The sequence below is a fragment of the Tachysurus fulvidraco genome, chromosome 8 (assembly GCF_022655615.1).
Source record: "Tachysurus fulvidraco isolate hzauxx_2018 chromosome 8, HZAU_PFXX_2.0, whole genome shotgun sequence".
NCBI lineage: Eukaryota > Metazoa > Chordata > Actinopteri > Siluriformes > Bagridae > Tachysurus > Tachysurus fulvidraco.
Window position 1 is genome coordinate 15584278 of NC_062525.1, and position 26472 is coordinate 15610749.

The 26472-nt window shown below is 40.1% G+C and overlaps 1 protein-coding gene across 1 annotated transcript in view; it reads right to left on the bottom strand.

Moving 5' to 3' along the window:
• snx29 (sorting nexin 29) overlaps positions 1 to 26472 on the bottom strand; it is an 80036-nt gene that overhangs the window by 32488 nt on the left and 21076 nt on the right. The window contains exon 15 of the mRNA XM_047817737.1: positions 12628 to 12734. Coding sequence (XP_047673693.1) covers positions 12628 to 12734 — 107 coding nt within the window. The remainder of the gene's footprint in view (positions 1 to 12627; positions 12735 to 26472) is intronic.

Here is a 26472-nt window from a genome sequence, read left to right on the forward strand (position 1 = left end):
CTTAACATGTCTTTAACAAAAGTATTAAGTGAATATCAATGATCATTGGATGACCATTCAATCCAAGCATTCATTTAAACTTGTAATGCAATGAAATGACAGACATTTTCTTTTTTGTGATGTCATGGTAACATGGCTTCTCTACTGGCTCTCAACGAAGGTGGTCGCATTTTCTCTCCCTCTCCTCCCCTTATCTTCCCTGCTTTGCTCCTCTCATCTCGTCTATTGTCTTATACTTTGCGACTCTCTTGGAACTGCTCTCCAAACCAAAAAAATCTAAATATCGTGGATTTGATCAACTGGACTCTAAATGCAAGTGACACCATCTTCTCGACGAGAAGCTTGGGTTCAGGGGAGGATCCTGCCGGAAAGTTCACAGCTGGCTATACGATGGACGAGTGGGAGAGGTGGCGGGTCGTGTGTCTGGCGGCTCTTTCCATGGAGGACATTGAAGATATCTACCTATTCGGAACCATAACAACAGGTCTTCTGCTGATTGGATTAGGCATTGCCCTGGTTTATCGAGGAATTCAGAAAACGGTAACAACTGTCCAAAACCTTACAAGGCTGCCTGTCATGATTGAAGCAGTGGGCAGAGCAGTCAGCACTGAGGCTGGGACTATTAACCGCAATATCACGGAGAAGCTCACTGCTTTGGATAACATCACGGAGAGGCTCACGGCTTTGCAAAGGCAAATGGATCGATTCGGAGACCAGAATGGACTAAGAGAGTAGTCGTGTAAATTGGAATGCGTCTACTTGCCCCAAGACCAAACAATCCCAATCTTATCTGCTTTTCCACTCAACCAGCACTGGCCTCAGCCAAAGCCACTGTTGGAACAACAACTCCCCCGGAAGACCACTACAGTGAGATGCTCTTGCGTTCCTTCCCCCTCTTCCACAGACACCTGCCGATTGTTGACTCTGTCTGAGACCTGATCAAGGCTGTCTCCATGGCAATTTGCTGCGTATCGCTATGACAATCTTGCGGACTGAGGCACCTAGATTTGATGCCGGGAGTAGCGACTCTCCAGGCCTCCCCCCACCACCCACCTCCCATCCCACACCTTGGCCGCTTTGTACCGCCAATCTGACATGCGGGTCCGTGACCAGCACCGAGAATAGATGCAGGACCGGATGGCTGCTTGCCTGTGCTGGGTTACCTCCACCCCCCACTCCCCTCCCCTGTTGCAAGTCGTGTGTCTTTCATGGCGTACTGATTGTGCTCTTATGTTGGTGAGGTGCTTTTCCTGTTCCCACACTGTACTCCCCACAGGAGCATAGTCTGGGGGTTGTTTTTCTCTCCTCCCCTCCCTCATTTTATGCTGTATTTCTTCCTCAATCCCCTGTCTTCCTGTCCTGTCCCCCCCTGTCATATTGTGTGTGTTGTATGTCTGGACAGGTTGATGGCTAATTTCGCTGGTACCTGTGACCAGTGACAATAAAGGGCTACTAACATCATAACTATGACTCTGATGCTGTGGTACTGTACATGGTTATGGTTTATTTAGAATTCTATGATTTAAAATTAAAAAAAGCTAACATTATAACATTAATGTGCTCTTTTTAAGTGGATAAAAAGCAGCGTGGACATCATCTGTGTCTCAGTGTCCCAGAGACTCTCACAAGCAAGATTCTGTATAATCATAAGCAGTGTTTCAAATTATACCTCAGATTGTACACACAAGCTCTAGAAATGATGCTAAGAGTTAGCTCAGAGCTAAGAGTAAACAGTATTAGAAAATACTTCTGGGTTCGTTTTTTTTTTTAAAATAATATACCAGAAAATCGGTTTCTCCCAAACATCTCCAGCACAAGTAAATAAATCCTGCTGTTTTTTCAATGGGAAAAAGTGAGATACTTGACTATACAACTGCATGACTGTATTTAAAGCAATCAAGGGTGTTACAATCATGCCAGTTCTCTCTCTCTCTCTCTCTCTCTCTCTCTCTCTCTCTCTCTCTCTCTCTCTCTCTCTCTCTCTCTCTCTCTCTCTGTACTGGTTGTATATTTTGTTGAATTTTTTTTTTTAATATTAAAGCCACAAGGCCTTTGTTTCAGCATCTATTTTTGATACACTACTCAATCCAATACCATTCTTTAAATAACTTTTACCTGATGCTTTCCCAGAGCTGTCTGAAAACATAGTACTCTTGTGTGACATGGTAAGGGGGACTCCACAAATCAAAACCTCTCCAGCTCTTAAAAACATATTGGAAATACAAGAAAGCTTTGAAGACTGCAAGAAGAAAATCAGCCGTCTAAGGTCATGTTTCAAACTCGATTCTCCCAGCTGAAGAGGACGTGCTTGTGGATGAAGACGGATTCGATGGACTAGCTGAAGGACATCACTGCTTCTCACAAAACTCACTGAAAGCACAGTGGAGCCCTAATTGACTAGAATGCCCAGAAACCAGAGCTTTGAAAAGACCGTCATGGTGAGCTTCAAGTAAACTCACAAATATATATCACTGGTTGTCTGTGTGTGTGAGCTGCCTACTGTATCCCAGACACAGCCTGTATGCTCAGGAGCAACATGTGAGTACTGTTGCATCGCCAACACCCACACACAGTGGCAAGCTGCTCTTACAATCACACACACTCACATTTTAATTATTTATTTGGTACCCAAGCTTTTAAAAGAGACATTAAAAATTTAATTAATTTTAAGCGTGAAGGAACCCAATTAATTTGTGTGTGTGTGTGTGTGTGTGTGTGTGTGTGTGTGTGTGTGTGTGTGTGTGTGTGTGTGTGTGTGTGACGATGAGAAAAGACCTGTTCACATCAAGTTTGAGTGTAGTTTAAAACTTTATCTGCCAAAAAGAGTGAGAGGTCAAAGAATCCAGACAGCATATGAAAACATTACTGCTTTTTGCTGCAGGCCAAAGTGCACATCCACATCTGCTCTTTTATCCTGATTCCATCCTGCCAGGACACTTTAGCACCTTCTAAACAATAAGTCCACAATCAGCTGAGTTCATCCAGCAATGGAATAAAAAAGCTTTCGCACATGAAGCAGCCAATATTCACAGTTCATATGTAATGGCAAGTCCATATGAAGCTGGGCAGAGCAAGCAGATCTTGTTTCTAACCAGTAATGTGCTCATATCAATGCAGTACACAGAAAGCATGGGGAGAGCTTTAACAAACCTCATGGCTTCGAAAGTTACTCTGACTGATCAGAATGACGGAAAACGTGAACAACAAATCTGAACAACTTTCGATGCACTGAACTTCTATGCTTAATTTGAGGTGCAGAACAACATAGCGGCAAGGACAACCATCCCTCCCCCAATGACCAGGTACGTTGTCTATCCTACTGAGGTGAGGAGACCTTGGTCTGCTGGACCAAACAACATTCCTAAGCAGGGTGCTCAGGGAATGTGCAGAACAGCAATGCTGTTGTTCCTATGTGCCTCAAAACAACCACTATCATCCCCATGCCAAAGAAGCCTACAGTGTCCTGCCTCAATGACTATGGTCCCGTCGCACTCACACCCATCAAGAGGTTCATCATGAGGCACATAAAGACCCATTTACCACCCTTACTGAACCCCCTAAAGTTTGCGTATCGTCCATGGATGATGCTATTGCCACAACTCTTCATTTGGCCCTCACACACCTGGACAATAAAGACACTTGCATACGAATGTGGGCTTGATTTGTTCAGCTTCATTTCTATAATCTTGCCAGCAAAACCTGCTCATCCTGCCACCCAACACCTAGACTTCAGTTCATCCCTCAGCATCTGACTGAATGTTGATAGAACTAAATAAATAGTTGTTGACTCACTTAACACCAGTTCCATCACCAATAAAACCCAGCAGCGTCCTACAAAGTCTGATGAAATCACATCTCCCTCCCCTGATCCTGACTACGTTTTACAGAGGGTTTGGGAGCATATCGGATCACAAGACCCTGTAGCGGATAGAGAGGACAGCTAAGGAGAGACGCTAAAGAGATCATTGAAGTCTCTCTTCCCTCTATCATAGCCATTTACACAAATCGCTGCATCCGGAAAGCCAACAGTATTGTGGATGACTCCACACACACTTCACCCTCCTGACATCTGGAAAAAGGTACCAAAGCATTCGGGCCCCCAGGACCAGACTGTGTAACAGTTTCTTTCCACAAGCCACCAGACTCCTCAACAACTGAACTGAGCACAAGCGCACACACACACACACACACACACACACACACTTGTGTGGACCGCACTGATATGCACCAAATAAACACTCTTCTAATAAACATCCATACCTACAGCACCACTCATATCAAACTGTTTACATGCGGTCTTGCATATTTCCGTTAATTGCTGTTTTGCACAATACATGACAACATATAACTGCTGCAACTATATTAAATGTTCATTCCTGTATTTCTGCACATGTACTGTAGAATATACAGTATGTACTCCTTAAAGGTAGGGTCTCCGATATTTGAGAAATGCTTCTGAAAACTGCATTAGGCCACCAAACAAAACAAAAATCAAAACAAGCATGTAGCCAATGAGCAGAAAGGGGCGGGTCTTGTCAATATGGGCGGAGAGAGTGTTCGGTGCGCATGTGCGCATATTCACAGATTTGGGTTTCCCAAGTCAATAACTCCTGAGCTAAACGCTGTTACTACACAAAATGCGGTTGTAGCTGCCTCTCTACATTCCTACGATAGAAAAGAGGTGTTATTTGTGTAGTAACAGAGTTTATCTCAGGAGTTATTGACTCGGGAAACTCCAAACTGTGAATATGCGGCCAACTTCCTGCTCCTTCAGTTCTCTCCAGCGCTGGAAAGCTGATCCTATATTAACACGTCTTACTTCTTGCCTTATCGTAAGTCTTTCTTTATTCTCTTTATTTCTTTGTTTTTATCTGCCATGTCAATGTTAAATCCGCTTTCTGCTAATGTCACACATGCTCACTGAACACTGAACACTCTCTCCGCCCATATGGACAAGACACTCCCCTTTCTGCCCCCCCCCCCCCTTTTTTTAGCTTGTCATCCTGACTCAGTTTTCTGAAGCATTTCTCAAATATCAGAGACACTACCTTCAAGCTCTGTGTTGTTCTATGTAGCACCATGGTCCTGGAGAAAAGTTGAGCTTGTCTCATTTCACTATGTACTGCGTCAGCTATAAATGGTTGAAATGACAAAAAAGGCTTCTGACTAACTTGACTCTGTAATGTTGAGAGGAGAAGCTTTCAAACAGCATTCATTTAGACAAAAAGACCAATAGATTTCAGCAAGGCTTCTGACTTTTTACACAGTTTCTTTCAAAAACCTACTCGTCAAAACCACAACGAATAAACTCCATTACGCTCCAGTCCAATCAAACTAGCACTCTGACAATCTCATGAGGTAAAAGTCATTTCAGTGATAAATTCACAGAGTATGAGAGAGCTTTTAAAGTAAGTAAGTAAGTAAGTAAATAAATAAACAAACAAACAAGCCGATAGATAGATAGATAGATAGATAGATAGATAGATAGATAGATAGATAGATAGATAGATAGATAGATAGATAGATAGATAGATAGATAGATAGATAGATAGATAGATAGATAGATAGATAGATAGATAGATAGATAGAATAAGTGGCGAGGTGGGGCATGCAGCAGGATGTGTCCTAGGGCGGTGCAGTTTTGTGTGGTTTTGCACTATTACACATTTTTCTAAAGTGCGTGGTTTTACACAGTCACGATGCTGGAAAGAAATGTTCCTGAGGAAATAATCCTTCCAAACAGACTCACGAACAAGGATTTATGCCTTCATTATTATTGTAATGCATTAAAAATATATAAATCTACATCAGAGTCAAAACCAAGCCCAGTACACACAAGCACAACTGACACTAACTGAGCCAATAAACACAAATAGTAGCTGGGTGCACGGCATTTTAAATCACTTTATAATCAAATAACCATCGAAAGAAACCCTGAGAAAAAAACAACATAACCAGAGAAACTGAGCTAATTAGAATTGGCAATAAAAGACTCCCAGAAAGCTCCCGGACTCAATGATTACTGAGCAAAGACAAATGATCTGCTCCGACACAGAAGAAAGCTAGTGGACCTGATGGCATCCGAAATGAAGTGATCAAGCACACAAGCAAACATGATCAATTAGCTATTGTTTTACTGAACATGATCCAGAGGGTGGGGGTTATTTCCCTCATGTCAGGATTCAGGGTCTGTGTTATAGTATCTTCTGTCATTACTGACTGACGATAAACTCAACCCCAAAAACCCCATCAGTACTTTCACTCAAGAATGATCAACATCTGTATGGAGCAGTAAAAAATTTAAAAAAGCCAGGATGGATTCAATGCAAATGTAATGTCTTTAATTATGCAAAAATTGAATTAAAAATAAAATATTTTGAGGTTATTTACTGGAGCTGAAGTTGTTGCAGTGACTGTCAGACCTTCAAATGCTAATTTAAATTTGACTTTAACAAACCACTAACAAACAGAAACTTTTGTCAATTAACACAACAAACACCTGCCTGAATAAGGTACACAGATTTTTTTGTATTCTGTAAGCGTTCTTCAGGTAAACACAGCACTTTATTTACACTATTATTTACAACCATTAAACACTAGCTCTGTTTACAGAACACTGACCCCTGCTGCAAAACTCTGCTATGCCTAATGCCAAGAGCTGAGCACAATGCTCTGGTACCGAGCTGACCCTGGACCTGCAATGTTGCACTAACACGCACCAACACGTTAGTGGATCTACATCAGCCATAAAATGGACCTATAATTATCCAGTGCAAACAATGCGGCAGCAATGGTGTGGAGACATGCTGGGCTGGGTTTGATTTTTTCAGCTTCATTTCTATAATCTTGCCAGCAAAACCTGCACATCCTGCCACCCAACACCCAAATAATGTTCTATTATTTTAAATATAAATACCCAGTCATCGCAATGCTTAGTCAACACTGTAATTACTACACTGGTCAAGTGAATTCAGTTAAATTCAACTTAAGTGAGAGAGAGAGATATTCATGATGCTGAGGTGTCCTGAATGGCAACGAGTAAGTAGGACTGGGAGCAGTGTGGCCTGATGCAGCTCTAATGCCTGTAATTGGATGTGAAACAAGTTTGAGGCACAAACAGAGAGAACAGGCTTAGCAAAAGCAAACAGCCCTGAACTGGCAAGAGATGCCGAGTGTGTGTCAACGGGTGGAGAGAGAGAGAGAGATGGGGAAAAGAGGGGACGAGAGAGAGACAGAGTGACGGGGGCAGAGTTAGAAAGTGAGGGGGGGCAGAGAGAGAGCAAGACAGAGAGAAAGAGAGAGGGGAACAGAGAGACAGAGTCAGAGATCGAGGGGGACAGAGAGACAGAGTTAGAGAGACAGAGAGAGAGAGACAGAGAGAAATAGAGACGAGGGAGAGAGAGAGAGAGAGAGAGAGAGAGAGAGAGAGAGAGAGAGAGAGAGAGAGAGAGACGGGGAGAGACGAAGGGACGAAGGGAGATAGACGGGGAGAGTCGAAGCTAGGCAGAGAGAGAGAGAGAGAGAGAGAGAGAGAGAGAGAGAGAGAGAGAGAGAGAGAGAGAGCAAGACAGAGAAAGGGGGACAGAGAGACAGAGTTAGAGATCGAGGGGGAGAGAGAGACAGAGTTAGAGAGAGAGAGAGAGAGAGAGAGAGAGAGCAATGAGAGAGCGGATGAATACTGGTATCAGTGTCTACTCCAGCAGTTTCAATTCTGACAGAGGGGGTTTAACAGCTATCCAAAAGGATCCTAATAAGAAAAGATAAATCAGTGGGAGCAAACAAATACAGCAGGAGGAGGAATTGTGTGAATTATCAGAACAAAACCTAAGTGGAATGAGACAAGGCAACAGAGTAAAACCAACAGAGATGATTGAAAAAGAATAAAACACAAGAAGAGTATCACTTAAACCATCCCTGTACTTAGCCACAATACATAACACTTCCCAGCACATCAGCAACACTCAGCACCTCATTAGTTCATCACTAATCTTCATTCAGCAAACATATACATGAACATTGCATCTTCGAGCTATTAGAATTCTCCTCATCACATAGACCAGTTAATGACTCTGATTCCTATCACTCAGGCAAATGTGCAGAAGATAAAAGTACATTTTTTCATCATTATAGAATAGCATGTTTAGTAAGAGGATGGCATGACGCATACTATCATCAACTGTTCCCATACTCATTTGGGAAAATAAATGGCATATGATGACTCACATCAAATGAAGCATTAAATCATGGGCTGAAAAACAGATGTTTATAAGATATAGTGCTATAAATGAGAGACAGTGACAGATTTACACTGGAACGCTTTTATACGGGTGAAAATGCTAGAACATCACCTGATCTTTTTATATCTTCAGCTGTCTGCATTGAGATGCTTTTCAGCACATCGTGGTTATAAAAAGTAGCTTCTTTTTAGCTTGAATCCATCTAGCCTTTTACCTCTGACCTCTTTCAACACCAGTTTTGTGATTACACATATGATTTCAATTTTATAGCATTAAGGTATCACATGGGGTATGATGCCCATGGACAGCGCTGTCGAACACATCAGTCTGAAATCTCCCATAGCTGTTGAACTGAAATTCTTAAAAAAAAAATAAATAAATAAAGAGATAAAGTAAATCTTAGATATGTGGGTGTTTCCACATATAATTAAAGAGGAGATCCTAGTAGCTATTCACAAAGCATTTAAGGGGTTACTTAAGAGAGCTCACAAAGTCAAAAAGTCTTCGAAGTAGTGAGAAGGACTTTTAAAGAGTTTCTGTAGCAGATGAGAAAATGGACGAAAGGTAAAGAGAGGAAACGTATTGCCTACAATATTTAATAATGATAGTGAGTTAATAAAATGCTACAGATTAGATTGTGTAGGGATTATTTTAGTGACCAATCATATTAGGGATAACGTCTCTGACACAAGAAATGCTATAATTTGATGCTATGACATTTCTGCGTTGTGCCGGAAATGTTTACATTTACAACATGCAGATGTTAGCGCATCTTTAATATGATCAATCATGAACGTAATGCACAAAATAGCCTCAAATGTCTAATCATAGAGACAAACCGAAGGCTTATAATAAACCATACCATAAAAGCGTTCCTATTTTTTTATTAGACAATCAATCACAGTTTTTTAAAGGCCATTAGCATTATAGCATTTTCTATACTCATTAAAGCATTCACTGAGCCCTAGTGCCCCGGTATGAGGGCATCGTCACCCTGGATGGAAATGTTTCATAACAGGATGAAGGAGTAGTTATTTTAGTTATCCTTCCTGAAGCTTTTCAGCTTGATACCTGGACCCAAAATGGACCCTAAGCAGGTGAAATACATTACATTAAAATACACCTTGATTTTTTAAGTGTCAAAATAAATCTGTTTCATGGATTCAAACAGTCCTGTGTTTTACAGTGTGGGTCAAGGCTTCTATGATTGGTCACTGCATCAGATATATGAAATTTGTCATAAGTTTGTGGGCTCTGGAAGCCCAAAGCCTTTCTCTTAGATGACACTAAATGCAAATATGTGGAAGTCTTAATGTGGCAGAAAGTAATGTTTTAAGCTAATGCTTTAGTAATTTTGCTCAAGCTCAATATAAACAGTATTTATTCGGGTTGGCTTTTTTGTCTTACCACTAATTTGCATAATATTTGAAACACAGTGTGCATCTGTCAGTGAACAGTAAGCATATGCTTCTGACAATGCACAACAACTCTTTCTCTGTACTGTAGTCCAAAAAAAGTACATGGGTCGGATCTCCAGACCAAGAGCTAGACTAGTAAAGAGCACACAAAAACCTGCTCTTCTAACCTTGAAAACAACCATAATCATTATGAAACTCCTGAAGCCTTTCTGCACTAGAGAACAGACTGAATCAAGCAAACGAGGGCTGTTGGCTCACTTAAGTATCATTATATGCTGATGCTTAGCTACTCTCCATTAATCAGCACACATCCTAATCACCCGGTCCTTATTTACGGCTTCTTTAATGAACACTGCTATCAGAGGAAATGTACAAGAGGTCATGGCCCAGACCTCATCATCTACTACTCTTCTTGAGTACAGCTTAGTGCATAACTGCATTTTACACCTATACTTTGTGACCACTTCATTAGCAACACTCTAGGCATGTGGACACACATAGTAAGACCAGATGATACCACAAACTAATTCTGCTTGCTGCAGCATGTATTTCAGAAGATGGTTCTGAACAAAAGTGTGTATCCCAGCAAACACTGAGGAGATTTTAACTACTGTAAACGTGTGAAAGAGAGAGAAGCATAGAAAAAGACACAAACGTCCATAAAGTGCTTTCTTCTAAAACTAGGTCACAGGCAGTAGCAGGCAAACAAACATAACGAGGCATGATCATGCAGTGCGTCTGAGTTTGTAAGTATAGAAAGCAGCATATTAAGCACAAAAGAGACAACAGGGCAGCAGACTAACATAAAGTGGTCACAACGTTCCAGGAAAGGATGCCAGAAAGGTGCACACTACTGCAGTGGTCCAAGCAGAACTACAGATAACCAATGCTGACTGGGTGCCATGTATACTCTGCTATACCAAAAGGAAGCAGTAGTTTTTAATCACTAGCAATAAAAAAAACAACAACCAAGTACTATGTTGTACAAGCTCACACCATCTACACGATATCAATATTAGCAACTACAGAGGCATGTTGTTTTTAAATATTATTTAATTGTATTATACAAGTCAAATAAACTAAATTAAACTAAGAAAATTTCTAAAAGGATAGAAATACACTGAAAAAATACAGCTAGCTCCAAGTAATGAGCAGAAGTTGAGAAGATGAGCATAACATTCAGATACTTTGTGTGTGTTCAGTAAAGTGATGCTTGCTTGCTTTGCTTTGTCTATTTTCGTGACTGAACAGTCAATCACTGAATCACTTTCAGGCTCCAACACTGACCCAGCAACTCGACTAGTAATGACTACAACACTGACGCTTGGTCCCTAAGCGCAGGTTCCTTCAGGTAATGAACAGATACTTGCCTGCTCTTATCCTTGCACTGCGCTTTTATTAGAAGACAAAAAGATGAATACAAAACAAGACAATTGAATAATAGAGAGGAAGACAAAACAAGATGAATGTACTGTTAGTGTGATACAAATGCTGGATAGGAAAAAACAGAGTCCAGTGGAATGAATTTACTGATGCAATAAAAGGGCTCCTTTAGGCATCACTCCTTTCTAGTAAGAGCTTTCCACAGCAGCCACAGGGATCAAGCATTCGAAAAAAAAAGATCTGTTACTAAGATACCATAACACTCCATTTAAATATAACCACCACCAAACAGCAATGGGATGATTTGAATAAATACAGACCTATCAATCGGGTAAAAAAAAATATAATTGATCCTTTAATGTCTCTATTATGCTCTGATGTCATCTACTTTTTGGTCCACAGCCAACTAATAGCTGACAGCTTTGACCATTTAAACCGTAGCTATTTAAGCCCTTAGAGGAAAAGGCTTGAGCAGAGACTGGCTTCTGTTTGTCCAAGAAAGCATCTGTGATTACAAATCAGAAAAACAAACAGGACTCCTGGGTGAATGCCAGATAGAATGCAGTGATGCTACAGCCTAAAAAACTGGCCATGCTCTTAGGGAGGGAGGGGTGGCTTACTCTCACCTACTAATCACAGCAACTCTAACCAATCACAGGCATCTGTGCGCTCATGTACTGTATGGAGACATGGGAGGCTGCCTACATGTGCCTCAGAGAAACATGTGATAACCATCACCCACCCTGGTTGGTGTTGATAGATACCACAAGGTACCACGGTCTATAAGCAGATGTTTAATTAACAATTATGGAAGAAGTCTTGAGTGTGACTATGTTTGTCAGCTTGGGAAAGTCTTCAGGAAGGAGGAATTTGAGCATAACATGGAAAGATTGTCTTGCAGAACCTTCCTCAATGTTAAATGCAACTATAAACAGTTAAAAATTTTAAAATTTTAAAATTCTCATTATAAAATTCTAAATTTCAACAGTTAACAAATGGCAGTGGGATATAAGTACTGATGCACTTTAAGAGAAGCCATTACAGGAAAACGATGAACTTTTATGCTGTGTATCTGACCCACAGTGACCAATCATGAATTCTTTTTCAGCAAAACCCTTTGTGTTTTATTCATTACATAATAAACTTTAAGTATACTTTGCCTAGAAAAAAAGCAGAATCGTATCATTAAGAATGGAAATAATACACCAGTTGTTTTTTTTCCAGTTCAATTCCCAGAGATTTACAGTATGTAATGTACATATTCTGTCATTAGTGTATATTCTCTTAGCCCCTTAAGACACAAGTACAAAACAAATCCCATAACAGCATAAACTCTGAGGTTCTAAATCAGTGGTCTTCAACACTAAACCTATGAGCTCAGTGCTCTGTACACGGTCCTACACGTGGACTGGGAATAAAGATACGTGAATGAGAAAAACATGCACATTGAGCAGATTACCACTTTAGGCCAAATCGCATATGTGATTGTTTATTGAAATATACAGAATAAAGCAGGCCAAATGAATGAAGTCTCTCTCTTTTTTTAAAAGCAATTATGAAAGTTCAATACCATGCTGTGAAACACTCACCTCGATGAGCTTCCTCTCATAACTAGCTGCCAGTTCCTCCACATCTGCCACTGACCTGTGCTGCACAGCTGGAGCAGAACCTTCACAGTTCCTCAGTGTGGGAAGAGCTGCAGGACAACAAGCATAGCACTGCATTATTCAATACCAAAAATCTAGTACTGTACTGTACTTACAAAAGATACTGAAGACTGCCTGAAGGAGAAAAAAGGAGTAGTTTATTGAAAAAACAGACATAATAAAGTCTGACTTATTGAATGATGAGTTATTTGGACAGAACCACTTTCAGTCAGTTGACGTGCAGTTTCCTCCAAATACTCAACAAACAAAAGTGATTTCTTTTGCCTTCTGGACTTTTTGCAACAAGAAACTGCTCTGTGCCTTGTAAACATTTCTGAAAATGGTTCATCATTTAATGCCAGTAAACAGAACTAATTTAGCCTGCAAACACAGCGTAATCTAATTTCAGAGAAGCACTCAGAACTGGTAGAGGCTGAGCCTTACAGATTTCATAAGAAGCGTGAAGAGTGAGGCGCCCCCCCCGCAAACTCAATTAAAAACCTCAATAACTCAACTTTTGACAATGCAAATAGAGCCTCAACCACCCAAGAGAAAATCTTTTATAGGGTGAGAGCAACTGAAACTCTCCAACCTTAGCCCATGCCTGAATCTGAGTGAAAAGTGAAACTATTCGAATGAGAGTCCCGTTTTAATCCCTACAGAATAACACTCTGTATTTCAAGCTTTGGGGAGAGAGACATTGATTCGGGGAGATGTGATGGCAGGATTATGCTGGGCAGGACTGTCATTAAGAGTCAGCAATGCGGAAGTGCCAGATAAGAAGAGGAAGAGACAAAGCCAATGGAAAGTGTAACACTGATGGAGAGCCAAGAGCAAACAGGCCAGCACAGTGAGCCTCAAGGCATGGTAATACTGGACAGCTGTGTAGTCACAGAATCCCCCTAAGAAGCCTAAAGAAGCTCAACAGGCCTGATATGGTCTAAGCATTATCACTGCACCTGCACACAGTCACCTGCCATTTCAGTGTTTAGGCTTATCTTCGCTTTTCAATAGCCGGTGTAGCCTTCTTACGAACAGACAGCTACTGTCAGCAAGCGTGGTGAAAAGACCAGCCCACGCTGCCGAATTCACCACCAAGCCTGCTATGGTGTTCATAAAGTAGGGGGTGGTGTGTGTGTGTGTGTGTGTCTGTGTGTTTGTGTGCATGCATTGAAGTTGCCTTGAACTACAGAAATAGATATGGCTTCTTATGCGCAAACACTGAAACCAAATTCACTATAAACATCCTTGCGTGCGTGTGTGCATGTGCGTGTGTGTGCATGTGCGTGTGTGCATGCCTGCATGTGTGTGCATGTGCGTGCATGTGTGCACGTGTGTGCATGCATGTGTGTGCGTGTGTGCATGCATGTGTGCATGCATGTGTGCATGCATGTGTGCATGCATGTGTGCATGCATGTGTGCGTGGATGTGTGCATGCATGTGTGCGTGGATGTGTGTGCGTGCATGTGGGAATGGACAATAAAATATTATGTCAATTCAGTTCTGTAATACCACAAAGACAATTCACTTTTTTAAATTGATTGTGCAACGTAGGAAAAATTGATTAGCTTTTGTGTTCCAGACAGCTTAATATAAGTGATGAGGAGGAAAAATTAGGTTTCTGATTAAAGTGAAACCGAATTCTTGCCTCAATCATTCACAGATTAATGTTTGTGTATTAACAATTAACATTATTTTTAAATAATTACCTTCACCAAAATGGTTTTATTCAAAAAGTTTTAAATCCAACACTACATACATACATACATACATACATGATGACATATATGAATGTGAACGGGCATAAACAGAAAAGAACAAAAGGAGGATAAGAGGATTAAACCATCTTTACCCAATCTACACAAATTAGCCAAAAGTATGTGAACCATGACATCCATATGCAGGTCTTTTACAAATATTTGAGACACAAAATTGTCAAGAATAAAACTGAATGCGTTAAAGTTCCAATTTCCGGACCCTAAACTTAAAGAAGGTTTCCTAACCTCTAAAGAAGGTTTATAATTCAGCTCAAACACTTTCCACAATCCACACTATGCTTTCTTTGCTAAATGAAAGCACTGGAACTTTTTTCCTTCAATAAATTTATCTCTGAGGCAATAGGAAACATTTACTGTCAGCAAAATAGCAGCTAAAACCTTCCCCTTCAATCCAGTGACTTCCAATTAAAAAATATTCTGAGCAAAGTTGAGCTAGCAGATGATGTAAAGTAGTGTTCATCTGGAAGCACTTTGTAAGCCCACAGGGTCTCCTGTGTGTCTTCACACTAGATAAGCCTGTAAATGTGGATTATTTGGGACAGGGAGGGTTAGATCAAACATCTTAATGTCTGGATTTTCACACTGTTGAGGTTCATCGGTGTTGGTCCATGGCCATTGTCTGGCAAACACGATGAGCTTCACAGAGTTAGCATCCAGAATGATTTCATTTGAAGAAACCTGCCAAATAAAACCAATGAGGAACAGTTTTCCTCAGGTAATATTGACAAATGACTACACAGCACCCGTGTTATATCAAAAAATATTTTAAATTCATTACTTGTTTTATATATTGTAACAATGACTTTAGAACAGGGTTCAGAGTTCAGTCATAAATACGTTCATTCTAAATATGCATAGTGATGCAGACATGGTCTTTTTGTTTTTCCTTTATTTTCTCTCAATTTGGTCACTTTCCAGTTTCCCTGTATTTCTTCTTAATAACACAACTACCACCAATGGAAAAGGGTAAAGGCTAACTCATGCTTCTCCAAAACACAGGAAGCCAGTCAAACACTATCTTTAGAACTGCTGCTCCTCCTCAGTCACAGAGCAGTGTAACACACACAGAGTACTCAGTGCTTTCTGCCCTCTTCCACATGCACCAGCTTACAGACCCTCAGGATTGGTTAATGATGCTGGGATTGATGAAGAAAACAGACAAATGCCTTTCCACCCAGAAGCTCACAGCCACAAAGGACAACACAAAGCCACGCAGAGTCATATTACTAGCAGCCTCATTCATCCAACCAAACAAAAAAAAAATTGACAAAAACTGCTTTGACAGATGTACAAAAATTCTAAAAGAGCTTTTGTTTTCAAACACCAAAACCTGTGGACAACATGCTGTGCTCTTTAAGGAGAATTCTTGCATCGTAGCTTTGGGACCCATTAAAACCAGCAACACTCAAAAAATGAAGCCAATTTACTGGCAAGTGGCTGCGAGCATCAAGCTTATATAGGCCACCTTTGTTCAATAATAAGTAACCTGCAAGTGCTATGTCTTGGACTAACTAGCGCTCTCTCCATCATTATAAATGAGGTGACTGGCCCTAAGGCTGAGGAATTTGTGAGAAAACATTCAAACTTGCAGTTAACAGCTTCCATGATGTGTCTCGCACCCAAGCCTAAACAGAAAAGCTGTTTATCACCGCTCTTCTGTAACCTAGACACACTAAATCATGCGCTGAATACACATTTACAGAAATCGATGGTTAACATGTTCTGGAGAATTGTAGAATTATTAACCTTCCATCAAAATGCAGTCTTAAAAATCTGTCTTGAGGCACCTACAAGGGACAAATACACACATCCGAGTGACAAACAAGACATAATCACAGTCTGTTGATGTGCTACAGAAGGAGGAAAAAACATTTGGCAGACTTAATGAATGTGTTGATCAAAGTAATTTTCCTTCACTCTGACCACCGAGCAGCCGCAAACGCTGGGAGTCTGCTGGGATAAATTCAGCGTATCATTCAGCCAGAGTGAGGTGTCCTCAAATTACAACTCTCTGCCAATTTGACTTTCAGACGTGAAATTGCATCCAAAGTCGCCTCGCAAAAGGTGTACACACACACGTACACACACACACACACCCAGTGCTCATACATAAACGGAATACATTTAGTTACTACAAGCATAAATCTGGCCCTGAGCAGAATGAGGGCAAATCAGCAACGGCTCAGACAAACTGCAGTGAGAAAAGATTGAATGTAAATTGAACAGATCCACCATTTTAAGGTAGCATGTGCTCAATAAAATCACCTAGGATCTAGAAAACACTCAGCTCCATCTCACCAGATATCAACACTCATAGGGGTTTCACTAGTTTCTTCTGCCATACCTTTTTAGGGGGCTCAGATGATTCAAATTCCAGACCCCAGGATAATTTCCCATCAATATTCTTGCACCCTCCAATCAAAGCAAGGGCATTGTGGATGTGATCACATCCCCATATGGGAAATTGAAACACAGATCAATAAAGGTGTCAGGGTTGATAACAGAGCCATGCAGGGTTCTGCAATGAGGTGATAAAGACTGATGAAGAATAACTTAAATCTTCCGTCAGCCACCAGCACTGAGAAACTGTGTCTAATGCCCTGCAACACACGGAGCACTTTTACTGAAATCAGTGCCATCTGTGTCGGAGAGATCGCAGCTAATTTGACGAGAGGAAACTCACACTGGGCTTGGAGGGAAGAATTGAGCAGTGGAGGACTTTCCTCAACACAAACTATAATAATGATTTAAAAATTCTAGCTATTACTACGAACAGTGGAAGCCGATATCAGCTACGATGGCTAGCTAGCAAAACAGACCGTTACTGTCTGCATGAAGTGGGTGGAAAAGGCAAATCTGTATTTTCTTAACTAAATTATAAACATCATAATACAGTAGGTTAAAATAAATTCGGTGCTGAAAAGATGATTTCTGGCTGTAAATATAGGTAACAGAATGTTTTTGTTTTTTTTTAATTCATTTTATTTTACTCACCTCACTGATAGCAATTATACTTTTAAAAGAAGTGTATAATTAACTGTGTTTCGTGTTTTTATACCTCAGCATACAGAGCTGAAGCGCTAATAACTGGCTGCTGAAAAATAATGATCCAAGCATATTGCCCTGAAACATTCCTTTCTACAAAGCATCACACCTTTGATAAGTTATTAAAAACAAAACCAAAAAAAAAATCTATGAAAAGGCATCTATAAAAGGCTCACCACTGGCGAGACAAGAAGCAGGAATCCAATTTAATATGCTTTTTGGAGATGTTTTTAAATATTCAGCATTATTTGACCACAGTCATGCACTGATCAATAATTAATGAACACGCATTCTCTTTAGCACTTACATAATGCTGCAAATCAAACGACGCAATTCTGTTCTTGCTTTAAGAAAGTACAGACAGAGGTGTTTATATAAAAAAAGCTACATGGGAGGAGATTAAATCATCGCATCATTTCACCTCTCACTCTCCATCCGTTTGAACCAGACTGTTTACTACACCCCTGAAACAACTGTGCGTGAGTGTGTGTGTGCAAGTGTGTGAGTGCGTGCGTGTGTGTGTGTGTGTGTGTGTGAGAGAGAGAGAGAGAGAGAGAGAGAGAGAGAGAGAGCGCAATGAGAGTGGAATAATTTTGCATTAGTTTTATAACGAGGAAAGCATTTATTAAAGTAATCTTGGCCAATCTCCATGAGAGAAGCTCACAAACCCACCGGTAATGAGCATTTGAGCTGCTTCTAGCTCAGCAACGTTTGCTGCCGTGTTTTCAGTCAAAGTTAAAGCAGGCCTTGGAGATCAGAATCGCTCCGATTATCACCAGTGTGTGTGCACAGACACACCACCTCCACGCTGAGCCCTGTGCAATAAAAGCAATGAGCCACTTCTCTCTAAAGAGATGGAGGTGAGAAATGCTGGTTGTTACTGGAGAGAACCTACTTTATCAGACACTGAGCTACCCCATTCCAGGCACTGTAATTGACTGCCATGTCCAAAAGTCAATCTAATTGCTTTTTTGTTATTGTGTTAATAGCCTTGACAGCAGTAAAGGGAGCTGTCCCTCCCATGGGAAAGACACCAGAGCACACAGACGATTAATTTGCCTCCCCATGATAATTAAATGCATGAAGGCAGAAAAAAACTCTCTCGATGACTAACGTCAAATGTTAAAGTGGGTCAAATCAATTATTTCAACATCAAGAGTGAGGAAATCAGTGAATTCACTGCAACCCCTCAAGGCAACATGTTGCCAGGGCTCGCAGCTTGGGGACGGCTGGGTTTAAACTAAAGCTAATCGTGAGAGGAATAAAGCAACGTTGCTTTATTTTTTTACTGAAATAAATGCACAACACTTAAACACTGGTAACATTCACGTGATGATTCAATTAAGATTGTATGAGAAATTCAGAGGATCACAGCTGTTACGATACAGGGCAGGCATTCTTGAACATACTATTTGCTAAGTACCATGTGGTAATATCGTCAGATCAGTATTGTTGTCCAATTCCTTCCAAAAACATCAGATCAGTCACAGATCAATATCAAAGTTTAACCTTATGTAACAAGCAAATCTTATCTGATGAGCCATTTTTTTGGAGTTCCATTAACGTATACACTTCCATGAGATGGATTTCAATTCAGGGCCGTGCGCTTATTTGGAAGCATGAAGTAGCATGCACACATTAAGTATTGATGTCCCCATCTGGTGCTTGGCGAAAACAAGAGGAAGTAGTCACGCGTGCGTGCCGCGCTCGCCAGAACACCAACCCACCCTGTCTTCCTGCTAAATCCCTCCACTACTTCAGTCATCTTACAAAGTCAATAAGAAAAGGCCTTTCATTTCATAGCAAATGAAACACACTGCATTCCTGATAGAGAACTGAAAAGAAGCGGATGGAGGATGGAAAGGCAAAGGATCACTGTCGCTGCATTCTATTAACAAGTGTAATTTAGACTGTTCCTATTCTGGGGTTTGGAAGGCGAAGAGAGGCGAGGCCATATCTTGGCTGGCAGCAGGACTCAGTGTTAGCTGATGGTATCATGGCTCTATTATGAGAGTGAGCAGCCTGACACTTGGTAGAATAGAAGCTTTTCCCCCCACCATCGGCATCCATCAATAGGGTAATTGAGCACATTTCGAGAGAGCGCTGACAATGAGTCTCTAGAGAGGCCATCAGCAAACCACCTACGACCTCCATTAATATTTCTCTACTTTACAGATGTGCTAAGATGAGTTTGAGCCGTGCTGCTTTTAGAGCAACCTGTAACTAGAAAATGCTATGCAAATAAGACTAACATTTTTAATCAGGGCTAAAAAAAAGTTTCTCTCTAAGCCTGAACCATCAGCACCAGGATTTCAATCAGGACCTGACCAAGGCTGGGAAAATGCAGTTCAAACCTGACCAGCAGCTGCAACATTACTAATAGAACATAATAGAAAAATAAGATGTAAAATGTCGATCAGAAAATAAAATCAAAATAAGCAAATAATCTCTATAATTTCTAAAAGTCTGTCTTCCTATTTAGCTGCACAACATTGTAGTAAATCGAGCCTGCAGCTTATCTCGCTCATCTCCATTCTCTCTTACTCGCCAAACTCACCGTTAAGTAAAAGCAGCAATTGACCATTTCTAAAGCAATCATGAGAGATCCATCACCTTGGGTGTAATCATATTGAATCACAAATTAGGATTGAATACTGCATATTAGAGTTGTGATGGTGTCACTGCCTCCTCTTGACTTCCCAGGAAAATCCATATGCTTCTATTCCTGTCTACCAGTTCCATTTTATTTACTTGTCTTTCAGGTCATTATGACAATGTGTAAAATACGGACACTAAGAGATTTGGCCACTTTATTCGGAAGCTCAGACAATTAAATGACAAAAAAAAAAATCATGCAGCTACAGGTAAAGAGCATGGTCTTTATCCAGGGTTTAACTGTCCCCTTTTCAGAGTCTGACATTTCTCCTGTTGTAGAGTTTCCATCTCAATGTTTGAGGTGTAGTGTTCTAATTCTAAAGAATTATGTGAGTTACTATAGACTTCCAGTCAGCTCAGACCAGCCTGGTGATTTCCTCAGAGCTCTTTTCAGCCTGCAGACCCTCAGCTCACTGAATGTTTTTAGTTTTTCACACCGTTCTATGTGAAATTCTCTAGAGACTGTTGTGTTTGAAAACCCTCAGACTGCTGCCACACGAACGAATGATTAGACAGATATCCAGATGTACTTAATTAAGTGCACATTGCGTGTACACACAGCATTTCTTTATTTTTTCCCCACAGGATGGTGTGCGTTCAGATGGTCACGGAATACTATACAATTTTAAATGGTATCACCTCTACTCTAAATAGTATTCAGATTTTCCCTAAACACTCTGATTTCACAGACCTCCACACTCTTCCATACCTGGGAACTGTATGATGATACTTACAGCAAAATTCAATTAATGTTTTTTTTTTTAAATAAAACAAAAATAATAACGGAGTAGAAATGATTGATTTCTGCTACCGATACCTAATCACCTCACATTTCATGTCTCACACCATGCGACACCTGAGCTGCTGCAGGAGCACCGTCTGAGAGCTATGTTATGCTCGCAATATCCAGCTAGACTGCAGAGAAATATAACCCCTAACAATCACGTTTTCCTCCCCATACATATGAAAGAAAAACTTCTTTTGGTGCTAAAAAGGCATTTTGCCATTTCCTGAATGTCTGACCCCACTTTGCAAGGTCGTTACTTTAACTTTATCATTTAAAAAAAAAAAATGTGCCGTTTCAGGCTGACTCCAAGGTCATCGCAGAGCAACCGTGTGCGAAATGTCTTTCTAAGCAATTTCAGAAAATTCTGGTTTTCCCGCAGGCAGCCTTCAGACCATCTACGACAGAATAAGCTATAAACGCCAATCAGCTCATTTCTCATCCACATGAAAAGAAAATGTGCTCACGTGAGTTCGGATTGACACGTCACTGTTACCAGTGCAGGATGATCACAAGTGCAGACGTAAACATTGAACCAGATTCTAGACTAACTACACACTTTAAATCTAATCGCTTGACATAAACCATCTATGTGTTGTTCTCTGTTAAGAAGAGAAATATCCTGTTAGAAGTACAACCGAGAGTCACTGTGGTAATAGAAATTGAAGCTCTGACACCAGCTGCATCCCCTGTCCTGTGCAGCATGTATTCATCACCTACGACATTATGAAATCATATCTGAGACTCCACACGCAGAGCAGCACGGTATGATATTGTAGAGTGCAGTGAACAGTTTTGTGTGCTTTATTTCCGATCTCTGCAGTATTCCTAAACAGATTTTTACACGTTACAACAGAAAACATCTCCCTGTTCCCAAACCCAAATATAAACATTTATCTACTGTAGTCAGACAGCAAAACACAAAAAGTACACCCGGTAAAGAGGTAACCAGACTTTTATTCACTGCATGCATATCGGTACGATGTCCATTATCTAAGCTGTGGTCAATAAAACAAAGTCGTTTGTGGCATTGAGAACATAGTTTAGAAAGTCTCCTTTCGTTTTATTCGTCTTTATTCATTAAAACTGTGTAGAAACCGCACTAGACATGAAACTCCACACCACTGTGTTCTTATACTACACTAAAAATAATGCTGCATATCACTTACCTCAGTATTAGGATGCTGGAGCTAAGAAGTAGGTATTTAAAGAGCAACAAGCTAGTCAGCTGACTGTTCCTTCTCAAAACTGCATAGCAAACCATCTAGTTCATGTTATAGATTTAGAAAGTGAAAGTGACATACGACTATGTATGGTGACCCATAGTCAGAATTTGTTCTCTGCGTTTAACCCATCCAAAGTGCACACACACAGCAGTGAACACACACCCGAAGCAGTGGGCAGCCATTTATGCTGCAGCGCCCGGGGGGTTTCGGTGCTTTGCTCAAGGGTACCTCAGTCGTGGCCGGCCCGAGACTCGAATCCACAACCTTAGGGTTAGGAGTCATCTGTGCATCTGGAAAGGAAACTATATTTCCTGGCTATTTTTCCAGAAATTACTATAGTATAAAGTTGTTAATATAAGTGTGCTTTGCAAGGAAAAAAACAAATACATCTATTATTATTATTATTATTATTATTATTATAAACAATAATATTATATTATTGATAAAACTGATGATAATTAATGACAAAAACAGTGATAATGTTTCCATACCGTTCTTAATAACTAAAAACAGGTTTGTGACTTAAGATGAAAGTACACATCTGTTATAATCGAACCTTTTTATGTTTAATCCTTTCAGTAGAAATGAAACAATGCATGTTTTCAGAGTTTCAGAGTGTGCTGTACTGCTGGCTGCATCCTACTGCTGTCAGGCTTTATGAACAGCTTGTTTGCTTGTTTGTACAATACAATTTTTTTCAGCTGTTAAGAGCAAGTAAGTTGCAGAAAACTTTTTAATCTCATTTACATCGTCACCTTTGTCATCGGAAAGATGTTGTCAACAATGATTTGTCATTACTCTCATCAGCATAATTGGCACAGTACAAAAAGCTTTCAAGGTTGTGGAGAGGATATTCTGCCACAGGGAGCGAACCACATCACTTCCTCATACATGCTTGCAAAAACACATAAATAATCTCCAGCATGCATATCTAATTTAATCAAGCAGGAAGTTGGTGACAATTATACAGCCATTAATGAACTGCTCCTTACATATTGAGATACTACAGTAGCAGTAACTCCACTCTTAAGGCTTATTCGTTCCCAGGAGTTACAGCCATTAGTATCAGGCATCTCAATTAGCTATGACGTCTGTGAAGTGAGACGAACACTACCGAGGAATTTAAAAGTGCTAATTCATTTACGCGTGTTGTCACTCTACAGTAAATGTTGGATTTTTGACATTTCATGGTGCCTCATAAAATAATCTCTATACATTTAATATATATAAAAAATACAATCTAAAAGCCTTGAGGGCTAATGATGCCAGATCCATTTTTCCTCGCTAATAGCGAGAGCAGCCGCAGTCTAAGACATTTATGAGAAGTGCTCAGCTGGTGCAGACAGCTGCTCCAACAGCTTCTAGGTCTGGCTAAATTTATGCTGCATGCTAATCTGACGAACACAAGGAAGAATGTAAAATAATTCACATGCCTCTGTCTAAAAAAAAAAAAGATGAAATCATTTCTAGTGTGACAAAAACTCAGGCCAACTACTTACCATCTGTACCGTTTTTCTTGGGTTCAGATTTCCAAGTGTGTTAGAACAGGAATAAAATCTGACTTAAAGGCTGGCATACAGATTAGCTAGCCCAAAATATACATACACGCTATGTAGATAATCATATATTCAGCATACATGGTTAAAGAAGAGATTAAAGATTATTGTTCTGGAGCATTAACCATGAGTACGTACAATAAATACATTCATGTGCTATAGAGAGTGATTTGTGGTTGGGCTTTTGATGTGATTTCCATTTAATTTGAATTCCTATCAGCTGAACGTTATAAATGTCACAGAATACAGACTCTTTAAACGTTTTTCTGATGTGCACTTAAACTTTCAGCCTATAAACTCCGTCATCCAGAGATTACAAGTTCGAATCCCACTGTTGCCGCAGCCATCTGTAGCCAGGAGTCCAAAAGAGCAAAATGGGCCATGCTCTATGGGCTACTATCAATCACACTGACACTATCCCACTGAAGCATGCCTTAGCTTTTACTCTTTCTGCTCGATAGCTGATTCATACAAGGAAGAGCTGGCTAGTGGTTGGGAATCATGAAAAGCAAGAAAATGAGGGTTGAAGTGCTATAAAGGCATCAAAGTCTGATATACAGGCACAGACGTAATAGGGCAATCAAAGAGCTCTGATTTAAGTAGAAAATACAGAATCGGTGGCTTCAAAGCGCTTGACAAACCTACCCACTGTGTCTCATATTATTTAAAGCAAAAAAAATGTGCACTTATTTGACCTTTTGCGGAATATATTTACAATAAATAGTCTCAAAGGGAATTAGAACGGTTTCAATCTGTTCACTTTGTGAAAATCGTCGCGGAGTAATGATATCAAATAAAAGTCTGCTATGTTACTCAAACAAAAACCATAACTCAAACAACAGACAATAATAAAAATACTCCAGGGCTGCTCTTTTACCTGCTGATTACATGTGACCCACACTGTGTTAGCTAAGAGTACATATTAAACCATTAAAGCAATGCAAGGAGTTGAATGATCTTTTGTAACACCAATGTCCTTCAAGTTTAGAAAATAAAATGAAAACTCTAATAATCATGCTTGCTTTATGCGGTACGGGAGATGAGAGGCAGTCCTATCAAGATTAATTTAGAAGCACTCCACATACCCAGATAAATTATGTGAATCCTTCTAATCAGTAAGACAGAATTTCTATGATGTTGATACAAATAATCCTAATCCAGGCTTTCTTTCTGCTCTATCGAGCGCTGGAGCAAAGCCAAATAAGCAGGCAAGACTTTCAATCAAATTCAATCAAATTAAATTATTTAAGTCTTTTATCTAGGCAATTTTCCCAACACTAGCTTAAAATCTAGTTAGTATATGAAGCAAATATACACTGCACTGCTTAGAGATGACTGATAGACGGCAATAAACATTCACTGTAAAGTCAAATGAAAAGCCTTTTTAATTAAACCTTCACTCAATCTTACATACAACATAGAACCTATTTAAAAACATCAAACTGTTCAACAACGACAATCATAACCTAGTGACATTTACAACAGAACATCTAAATCAGACGGCATCAAAGAGCACTTTAAATAAAAAGTCAGTGTTTGATCAAAGGCCAGACGCACCAAACAGGCGGTAACGACATGACCCGAGCGTAAGAATTAATATCCTCGGCCTATTACCTTTGTGAAGGAACCTTTTAACTGTAATACAGCACTCGGTCTTTTTTAAAGTATAGTCTATCAATTTAGCACATCTTAATTTAGCAATTTTATTCCACTCTTCCTTGAAAAATGCTCCAGATCTATCCAACTGCAAGGTCATCTTCTGTGCACAGCCCTCTTCAAGTGATTCAACAGGTTTTAGATGGGATTTATCCTATTCTCGGCTCTAACTGGGCCATTCCGAAATGCTGAGCTCTTCTTCTTCACCCATTTCTTTGCTGACTTGAATTCTGTGCTTTGGTTCATTATTGTGCTGGAAGGTGAAATTTTTCTTCATCTTCAGCTGTCTGAAAGACGCCTGCAGGTTTTGTGCCAAATTATATTGGTTATTTGGACCTATCCATTATTCCTTCTAGCTTTTCTTCTCTTCGGTCCTTGCTGAAGAGAAGAAGCCATGTAGCATGAAGCTGCCACAACTATGCTTCACTATTCAGTATTAGACCTGTGTACTTTGGGTGCTAAAGCGATTTTGTTTTTGTATCAAACATATCTTTTATTATTAAGCCCCAAACCATCTTTTGTGGTCACACTATAAAACAGCAGAGCAGAGCCAAGCAGATTCACAATACTTTGGTGAGTAAAAAATTGCAAAGAGAAAAGCAGGTTTTTGATGCACAAAAGCAGTTTCACACCAGAATTCAGATTAAGAATCACAGCAATGATTACGTTGGATGAATATTAAATTAACATGGGGTGCAACAGCCTGGTTGGATGAAAAGTTCACAAACCATTTGAATCTGTTAGATCCTTTAGCCAAACTGCTGTCCACTCGTCTTGCCTCTTGCTAGATCCCATGCCATTCTGAGAGATTTTTTGAGTGGTTTCAGCAATGCTAGTGTCACTATGGCTAGTGTCACTATGGCTAGTGTGAACAAAACAAAACAAATGAAATACACCAACAGCAACAACACTTTTGCCGAAAACCTCTAAACAAAAGAATTATTAATAATGGTTAATGGTTAATAACCAAACAACAGCAAGTGACTATCACCCCTTCAACCTGACTACCACAGGCTAACAAGAAACGGTGTTATTTGTACCCTTTACACACGTCGCAATTGGCCTACTGTATTAACGTGATTTAACAA